Raw genomic sequence first — 10,451 nt, forward strand, 5'->3', positions numbered from 1 at the left:
AAAGAGGGTCAACTTTCTCCGCTCGATTTGCGGCACGTGGTGGGGAGCTCATCCGGGAGATCTCATAACGCTTTATAAAACAACTATTCTCTCTATTCTGGAGTATGGCTCTTTCTGCTTTCTATCAGCAGCTAAAAGTCACCTTCTAAAATTGGAACGAATTCAATATCATTGTCTGCGTATAGCTCTCGGCTGTATGCACTCAACGCATAACATGAGTCTCGAGGTTCTGGCAGGAGTAACTCCTCTACAGAACCGATTCTGGGAACTTTCTCTCAGAATACTGGTGAAATGCGGAGTCACGAACACACTTGTGATTGAAAACTTTGAAAAAATTCATCATCTAAATATACAATCTCGGTTTATGAGAATTTATTACCACTATATTTCGTCGGATATTTGTCTTCCATCGACCGTGCTCACTTCACCATCAGCAGTTCCTCAATTGAATACGATCTGTCGATGAAACAAGCAATACTTGGGATTTCAGATCAGCTTCGACCAACTTTCATTCCCCGTATTTTTAACCGAAAGTACCAAAAAGTCAATTGCATGAAAAGATACTTCACTGATGGGTCTCGCCTCAATGGATCCACTGGCTTCGGTGTTTTCAATGAAAATTCGAGCGCCTTCCGCAAACTGCAGGAACCTTGTTCCGTTTATGTTGCTGAGCTGGCAGCAATCGCCTTCGCATTGGGGATGATCTCCAAAAAGCCAAAAAGCAGATCATTATCTCGGATAGTCTCAGTTCGCTTGAGGCACTCCAGTCGATGAAAACTAGTAGGCACCCATCTTATTTCCTCATAAAAGTGAGGCAGCAGATGAGTGCACTGATCGAAAGATCTTATAAGATAACCTTTTTATGGGTCCCCTCTCATTGCTCAATTCCTGGCAATGAGAAAGCGGACACTCTCGCCCAGGAAGGCGAATTGTTTGATAGACAGATTTCATACGATGATTTTTTCCAATTACTACGTCAGAGTTCTCTCTTGAGTTGGCAAACCGATTGGGACACTGGAAGTCTTGGGCGGTGGTTATATTCAATTATTCCAAATGTTTCTTCGAGAGCGTGGTTCAAAGGTTTGGACGTAAGTCGTGACTTCATTCGTGTAATGAGTAGACTTATGTCCAACCACTACTCGCTAGATGTGCATCTCCACAGAATTAATCTTGTTCAAAGCAATGTCTGTCGGTGTGGAAACGGTTACGATGACATCGATCACGCAGTTTGGCAATGTACGGATAATTACGCAGCCAGAGAGTACCTTTTGAATGCCCTTGAGGCCCAAGGAAGACAACCCTATGTTCCTGTTAGAGACGTGTTGGGAACTCGCGACATCTGCTATATGCAGTTGATCTATATGTTTGTGAAACGGTCTAGTATAAAAATTTAATGCTGTTGTGTTTTTCTTTTTCGTTATTAGTTTGTTTGTCTTGTACCCTCATCTCACCGTCGCCCACCCTCGACAGCTAGTCGAACACCAGATGATATCCCTGGTCATTATGCACAATGCTACAGTGCGTGTGGAAACCCTCTGTTGAGACAACGGTACTCCTTATCCTAATCCCTAACCTGTCCTGTCCCACAGAAATTGTTGCCCTTTTAACCTCGAGTAAACCGCGAGTATTCGGTCGAATCCTACTAAACATAGCAATTAGTTGAAACTTTGTATAAACAAAACTTGAATTAGCGGCTCCGCAAAGCTTATGCGATTGAGCCTTACAAATAAATGAATTGAAAAAAAAAAAACGATCTTGTCAGCGTCCGCAATACGTTCGCGGAGCTGTTGAATTATGACGAAATGTCCAGAATACAACGACGGTTGCGATTCCGCAAACGTAGATCGTTGGCTAGCTCAGCGTTATTGATATCCGGGCGTAACCATGGTTCCGTGAGTACAACAACATCATAATCACAGGACGATAGTTTGAGAAATAGATCCTGCGTTTTAGTACGGATGCCTATAACATTTTGGTGGTAAGTCGGCAAGTAGTTAGAGTCAGACGAACAAGAAGAATGGTTTCGTAGATCGGATGAATGTGTGTCTAGGTTGGAACTTGTTGATTGTCCTGGAGTTGCAATAGGTTCAAGGAGGTTGCTCCTGGTTCAAGACACTGCATGGGTTTCCAATAATGCCGAATCATTGGTGATAAAATTTCTAAATTCAATACCTTGCGGCCAGGCGACGGGATCCATTGCTTTGGATTCGAGGTCCTTAGGAATACTCACTTTGAAGGAAACAAATGATAGTGAAGATGGCAGTTTTCCTCTTGGAATCAATGATTTTGAAACAAGAAGTTTGCAAGCATTCCTTAGCGAGATTTTGAATGTCAAACTCAGACACTTCAGGTGAAATTCTGGTTCAATACACCTCAAAGTTGTCATCTGGCCTCGTTGTTGATCTCTCGAAGGTACTTACCTGCGAATTGTCCAGTTCCAGAAAAAAGTTACAGGAGGGTTGTGTCACGTTGAGACACGACCGCATAGTTGACGTAAGATTCCGTTAGGCTATTTGTTGATTTTGGATAAGTTTGAAGAATTACATCGTTAAACTCTTTGTTAATGATTTGGTTTTAATGTCACATTTGGTTAGGGAACACATTTCAGTAGGAACTAAAGCTCCCTCTACTTTCATGTATTTGCAATACCGATTTCCCCCAGGCAGCTTGGTTTTGATTTCTCTGTTAGGGAATACATTTCGTTAGGAACAAAAGCTCCCCCTACTTTCATGTATTTGCAATGTCGATTTCCCCCAGACAGCTTGGTTTTGATGTCTCTGTTAGAGAATAAATTTCGGTAGGAACAAAAGCTCCCTCTACTTTCATGTATTTGCAATGTCGATTTCCCCCAGACAGCTTGGTTTTGATGTCTCTGTTAGGGAATACATTTCGGTAGGAACAAAAGTTCCCCCTACTTTCATGTATTTGTAATGCCGATTTCCCCGATTTTCCGATTTGGTTTTGATGTCTCTGTTAGGGACCTGCCGCATATGTTTTAATATAAAAAAATTGTTATGGAGTGCCAAAATCGATTGACGCAAAAATTTCATCAATCCATCATAAAATGACTGAGCAATAAGCGTTTGAAATTGGACAATTTTTAAGATGTGTTCGATTTTCGATTTTCAATTTGTACCCCAATAAGTTCCCGAAAGACGTAATCCTACGTCAAAAATTGTTGGCGGATCATTTCATGATTTCATGTGTTGTAGCCATGGCATTTTTTTACTTCAAAATCAATACAGTATAGCTTTACAATACACTGGAATATTAATGGATATTTTATGCCTCCATTCAGCATATTCTTATATTATCTATTTAATAAATTAAAACAATTTACAAAGTGTCATTTAGAATTGTTTATTGTTTATTGTTTGAATATAAACTCATCTGACGTTGTCTTAATGAATTAAAACTTAAAACATTAAAACACAACATTCAACACATCGGAGTTCACCATCTCGAGCAAGTAAGGCGTATCAGTTTCACAACAAAGAAGCTTGGCAATGAAAGTAGCTTGTTGAATACGCCTTCGTCTCTCAAGTCTATCCAGATTGAGCAAGCGACATCTGGCTACATGTGACGGCAGGTTCCGAGAATCACGCCATGGCAGATGCCTGAGCGCTCTACGAATAAAACATTTCGGATTCAAGATTCAGCGGGTTCAAGCCCAATCCACAATCCATCTGATTCTCCACATATGCTGGTAAGGGATCCATACTGCTGATGCAGTTTCGAGAATCGGTCGAACAAGAGGACAGTACAGGGCAATAAGGATCAGTGAAGTTCCTAGAGATTCTCGATATAAATCCAAGCTGACGAATAGCCTTAGTAATCAATGCAGATCGGTGTGCATCGAAAGTGAGCTTATAGTCGAGAACTACACTTAAGTCGCCTGACTGACTTTCTCTAAAATCAAATCGTCGATTGTGTAGTTTTGTTTAAAAACATTGTCAAAAAATTGAATACAATTGGCTGTTTTGACGTAGGACTACGTCTTTCATTTCTATACTGGGGTGTAAGTTTAAAATTTCAAAAACGAAAGCGTTACGCCGGAGAACGAGATTTTGAGCGTTAATAGCTCCAAAACAACTGCACGAAATGGTATGCCATACACTTCATTCGAAAGATAAAATGTCTATGCTTGTTTCTTTTTGATCCAAAAACTTGTTTCAATAGCCTTTAAAATACTTTCAAAACAGGCTATTGAAATCACACCAATCGGTATAAAATCGAGTGTCGCTCGGAAATCCACTCAGTTATGATTGCGCACCGATTGAGGTACCATCGCTGGAATGAATGGATGTTTCCCTAACACAGACTTCAAAACCATGGAGTCTGGGGAAACTGGCATTGCAAATAAGATGCAATCAACGAGTACTTTTGTACTCGTTTGCGCTTTTGCAAATCGGAATGTTTCCCTAACACAGACTTCAAAACCATGGAGCCTAGGGAAACTGGCATTGCAAATTAGATTCAATTAGCGGGTACTTTCGTATTCGTTTGCGTTTCTGAAAATCGGAATACATCCTTAACACGGATTTCAAAACCATGGAGCGTGGGAAATTGTCATTGCAAATTAGATGCAAGCTGCGAGTACTTTTGTACTCGCTTGCATTTTTGCAAACCGGAATGTATTTTCCCAACACAGATTCCGAAACCAATAAGTTGGGTTCTTTTCGGTGAAAACTCATGATCACACACTTGGCGATGCTTATGGTTAGTTTATTCAAGTGGCACCAACTGACGAATGCGGCGTTTATGTCGGTGTAAATAACATCAACCTGAGCACGTTCTTCTAGGCAGATTGACACAGTTAGCAGCAGCACTCTCGGATTCAGATGAGGCGGCTGCATCAGCGACAAACACTGAAGCAAAGTGTTTTCAAATCAAATCACACGTTTCCGGAACAGAGGACGACTTCCAATCACCCAAAAACATCTTAGATGGGATGTCTGTAGTTTTACGCTTCGAATTGACAAAACTCCAGAAACTCCTTGGATTCCTACGCAAGTTTGTCTGCACATGAAGCACGTATGATTTGTAAAGAGTTTAGTTTGAACAGTTCGTTTGACGGCGCAGTTTACGTTGACAAGAATTTTTGTTGCGCCGTAAGACGCGAAGGAGTGGAGTGCTCCAAGCTGGTGACATCAGAGATTTCTTTCGTGGAGTATTCGTTACGAGCCAGCTGCAAACGAACTCATTGCGTACGTCAAGAAGAGCGAATTTAGAACAAATTGTGTGGATGACTCTCATGACGAAATTTTATTGACGTATGACTACGTATATCTTTAAAGGCGCGATTCGGAAAAAAATTAACATTTTCATTTGATAGTTTAGATATTATTTTATCATCTGCAGCTTGGGGGTCTTCGTAGCCTAATTGGTTGCGTGTCCGCCTCTAAGCAAACGATCATGAGCTCATAACTCAGGGCCCCTCAACTGACCATCTTAGTGTGTTATTCTAGCTTCTATGTCCACGCAACAATCCTCATGTGTCGGTAATCCCAGTCCCTTACCGCTCACATTTTCGGTCTGCTGCATCGGTAATTGGCACTATTAATAACGCAACAAAGGAAGCCTCATATCAACGTCCCGCTGTAAACAGCCTAACTGTGAACATTCGAACAATAGCAATATTCTTACGCCGAAAAAGGTTGACATGTGTTGTGCATCGATAGAATAGGAATTCTCTTACGCCTGAACGGCTACTGTGTTATATAGATAAAACAAATGTTTATCGATAGATAGCGATACTCTTACGCCTCAAAATGGTAACAGTGTAATACACAACAAAAGTTATTTTAAGATAAAAAATGTACACGAATGAATTCGGCTCTGTTACAGCTGAATTGCTAAATGAGCCTAATAAAATAAAGTGTTGGGATAAAAAAAATCTGCAGCTTATGCATAAAAATTATCTGTTTCGCCAAATTAGACAATGACAAAATATCTTCAGACGAAAAAGCATGAGTGTTTCTCCTGTGATCAACTGATAAAAGTATTTCCAATGAAACGTTCTGGAGGTGATAAGGCGTGGTACACAAATAACGTAACGCTAAAACTGCGTTTTTTAGACCACCTCCCCCCCCATCTATGTAACGATAAGTAACGCAAAACAAATCCTTCCCCCCCTTCAGTTACGCAACGCTAACATAATCAAAGTTAAAGTCGTTTGAAAAATTTCCATAATTTCCATAATGAAAATATCAACGTAACAAATCACCCATCTGCCCAAGTTGGAATCAAATGTTCATACGGAGGTTATTTATATGCAAGTAGAGACTTCGGAAGAATTCTCGAGAAGTTCATAGAATTTGGAACAAACAGTGACGGAAAATTTATGTTCTCATCTGTTGGAATCCGTGCTTTCATACCTTCTGGCGTTTAGCTGAGAGGGACATGGACTGATATAAATTGATTTCGATTTACACAAAAGGAGCTACTCCTTGGTTCAATGCTGCAGTTCCTGTCGTTACATTTAACTACTTGCAAAAGGTTCTGGGATGTCCCTACGTGACAAGCAAACCTTGTTTTAAAATCGTACTGATTCCGCTTCATCGATTTGGGAGTTTGCGGACTCGATATATTTTGCTTTGACGGGATATCCTTCGATCGCTAGGTTATTCCACACATCAGCTACCGATTCCTTTGACTCAAAATGTTTCGTTTCCCGTTCCGGGTTCCTTGTTTGGAGTTTTTCATCCGAGTGAGATCACTCATGATCATGAGGAAGTATTGAATCTGGGTACTCCCAGGAAAGAGGAGCCATCCGACGTTCGACGCGATGGAAAGCACTGCGCCCTGGAGCATTTTTAATCAATTGAATATTGATGCAATATCCGTTGCCAATGATAAATCGAAAAAATCTATGACCTTCTGAAAAAGAGGGTTCTTGTCTGGTTCTTCATCCTCATTATTTAAGATTATTGGCTTGATTTTGAACTGGTTCAGCATGACAAAGGTGCCCAAGCTTTATTTTGCATCCTGCGATAACAGACGAAATAATTTTATGTTTGGTATTTATGACAAAATCAAAATCAGGTAGATTAACACCATATTCGAGATGTATGAATCGGTACCTGCTGACTGGCAACGATTAGGCACACAGGCTTAACAGCCTATTACAACATGTACTTTAACATCTGGGCTCAGGTAACAAACCTCTTTCGGTCCCAGAATCGAAGCTAGCTGCTCAAGCATATAGGGATGCGTGAATTTATTCAAGAAATGGAGTTTTGTTATGTAACGATCACGGCTTTACATAATGACATCATTAAACTGACCAGCCAGACGACGAAGTCAGTTCATCATAGCTGGCGATCTCAACGCAAAGCATCAGTCCTGGGGTAACACCTGGCAGAACATGGTTGCCGCCTGTTGCCATGTTCCCAGTTCAAAATAATCGAAAAAAGTAGACTCCATCATTGGCCCAATCACTTTCATAGCGGCTTACTGCTTCGAACATACCATCATCATCAATGTTACGAGAGACTGCACGAAGCAACCGAGATGCATGCTCTGCAAATCAGAGGACGGTATCATTGCAACACAGCTCAGCAACTGTTGTGGCAGTCAGTATATATTGACGTAGGACTACTTCATTTCTATACCGGGGTGTAAAATGAAAGTTTCGAAACCGAAAGCGTTACGCCGGAGTCCGAGATTTTGAGCGTTAATAGCTCCTGAACACAACGAAATGAACTGAACTGAACGAAATGGTGTGATAAACACTTCATTCAAAAGATAAAATGTCTACGCGTTCTATACTTGTTACTTTCTGATCCAAAAACTTGTTTAAAAACTAGTCTTAAATAGTCTTAAAATAGTCTTTCAAAACAGGCTATTGAAATAACCAATCACTCAGTTCAAATTGAACAGCGATTGGAGCATGTTGTCGCTGTTGTGGTGAAGCTCTTCGTTTATCATGAAAGTGCGGATGAACGGTGTCACCAAGAGCCTGTGTGTGCACTTTAGGCCAGAAGGGAGATCAGGAGGAGGGTGATGCCACGGTTCCGCTTGAAACATCGGAGCAGCCGCCACACACACATACACGCGCGGAATTCTTTCCGTTTGGATGCCATTCAGCATCGAGAAAGTTCCAGAGAGATCTAATCATTTCTGGAAAATAATCTGCCAGTTCCTCTGGGAATTGAAAAATACATTCATGTGAAAGAGTTTATTTTAATGTTTTCTAACCATGTAACACAGCGATCAAATACATTTGATTTTGTAATTTTTCAACCAAGTGTAATTAGCAGGAAAGCTTCTGAAGATTATTCTTCCCCATCAGTAGGATATTTCCGTATCCAATATTGTATGCGCACGCAATCGATTATTGCTCAGTCGCCGAAAGTTTCGAGCTTAGAGAGTTCATTCCCCTCTAGTTTGCCTTCCAAATTGCCATCGTAAACCACACCTTCTCTCGATTCAATCACACACAAAAAGCATACTTAAGCGATATTCTGGTGGTGAGACGCATTCATTTTTCGTGAGGATATCGACAAGACAACATCGTTGCCTAACGTGCTGGAGGAGGTGGACGGCGAAGGATCGACACATACACACGCAGAATTCTTTCCGTTTGGATGCCATTCAGCATCCAGAAAGTTCTGGAAAGATCTAATCATTGCTGGAAAATAATCTGCCAGTTCCTCTGGGAATTTAAAAATACATTCATGTGAAAGAGTTTATTTTAATGTTTTCTATCCATGTAACACTGTGACCAAATATTTTTCAATCAAGTGCTATTAACAGGTGGTTATCGAGTTAGTATTAACCACTGGTGGCCTTCAGTATCGAGGAAAATGTGGAAATATCCAATCGTTGCTGGAAAATAATCTGCCAGTTCCCCTTGGAATTGAAAATTACATTCAAGCGAAAGAGTTTATTTTAATGTTTTCTATCCATAAAATATTCATATAATACATTTGGTTTTGTGATTTGTCAATCAAGTGCAGTTAGCAGGAAAGTTTCTGAAGATTATTCTTCAGAACAAGGTTTTTCGTATCCTATATTAGATGCATAAAACATTGTGCCTCCAACGTAACGCTCTCGTTTTCGAAGTCCCCCAAATATTCATTTATTCATTCATTCAGAATGGATTTTGATTCAACTTCAAACAAATTATCTATAAATCAACGATAGTCCTACGTCACCCTTGCGGTTATACCATAGATATAACCCACTTCCTTTTTTTTATTAAGGCCCATATGGCGTTAGCCTCACGGGGCCGGGAGTTCAAAATTTCGACAATTTTGTTAGTAATATGTAACCGATTACTCGCGGTTGGCTCGAGGTTAGTGTTACATCGTATCCTATCATTTGGGATGTTGTAGTATCCAATGCTCTATCCATGTGGCCGAAACGGTATACTCCCTATTGGGGTGCAACTGACCATCAAATTGCGAATCCCCCCTAGTCTGTATCCCATATCAATAGTGGCGCATCGCTCTTGACCCGAGGAATCCATGGTAGAATGGTCACTGGCCGGCACAATCTGCAGCTCTTATAGTGTTGTCATGAGCGGTAGCAATGATGTTACAATCGTAGCTGAACCGTATCGAGTACCTCGTGATAACAGAAATTGGGTGACAGACAAATTAGAGATGGCTGCAATACAGGTGATGGGCAGATATCCTATCCAGGAAGTGATTGGAGGCTCATATGAAGGTTTCGTAATCGCCAAAATTAATGGAATCTTCATGTGCAGTTGCTATGCACCGCCGAGATGGATAAACGAGAAGTTCCACCAGAACCGCAATGACCGCGGAATTAATCCGGAGGAAACCGATCATCGTTGGTGGTGACTTCAACGCTTGGGCGGTGGAGTGGGGATATATGTGTACCAACCTGAGAGAGTACAATCTATTGAAAGCTCTCGCAAAGCTGGAAGTGACGCTTCTCAATGAAGGTATCACCAACACCTTCCGGAAAAAATGGCTGCGAATCATCGACGTCACCTTTTGCAGTCCGTCGTTGGTGGCGAACACGGAGTGGAAAGTGTGCGAATCGTATACACATAATGACCACCAGACGATGCTGCATAGAATCGATCAACGAAATCACGCGACAGTACGGAGGACAACAAACGGTGAGCGGAAGGGGAAGGCGAATGCTCTCGACAAGGACCTTTTCGTTGAAGTACTTCGTCTAGATAACGGAGCTTCAGACTGGAACGAGTAAAACCTGACATATTTTCTGGTGGTTTCCGGATATTTTCAGGACAGTGCTGCAGAAATGTATGGACGATGGTTACTTTCTTAAACAATGGAAGATACAAAAGTTAGTGTTGCTGCCGAATCCAGAAAGGCCCCGGGAGTACCAACATTATAGAGGCCCATATGCCTGCTGGATACGCTCGGAAAACTCTCGGAGAGGATTATCCTCAACCGGCCAACGAAATATACGGAGAGTGACAATGGTCTGTCAAAAAGGCACGACGGTGACGG

The 10,451-nt window shown here is 41.2% G+C and overlaps 1 protein-coding gene across 1 annotated transcript in view; it reads left to right on the forward strand.

The window, feature by feature from the left end:
* LOC129766469 (uncharacterized) overlaps nucleotides 1–9,766 on the forward strand; it is a 32,626-nt gene extending 22,860 nt beyond the window's left edge. Inside the window, exon 4 of the mRNA XM_055767002.1 lies at nucleotides 9,713–9,766. Coding sequence (XP_055622977.1) covers nucleotides 9,713–9,766 — 54 coding nt within the window. The remainder of the gene's footprint in view (nucleotides 1–9,712) is intronic.
* Nucleotides 9,767–10,451: the final 685 nt, after the last annotated feature.

Source organism: Toxorhynchites rutilus, chromosome 2, assembly GCF_029784135.1.
Source record: "Toxorhynchites rutilus septentrionalis strain SRP chromosome 2, ASM2978413v1, whole genome shotgun sequence".
In the NCBI taxonomy this organism is placed as follows: domain Eukaryota; kingdom Metazoa; phylum Arthropoda; class Insecta; order Diptera; family Culicidae; genus Toxorhynchites; species Toxorhynchites rutilus.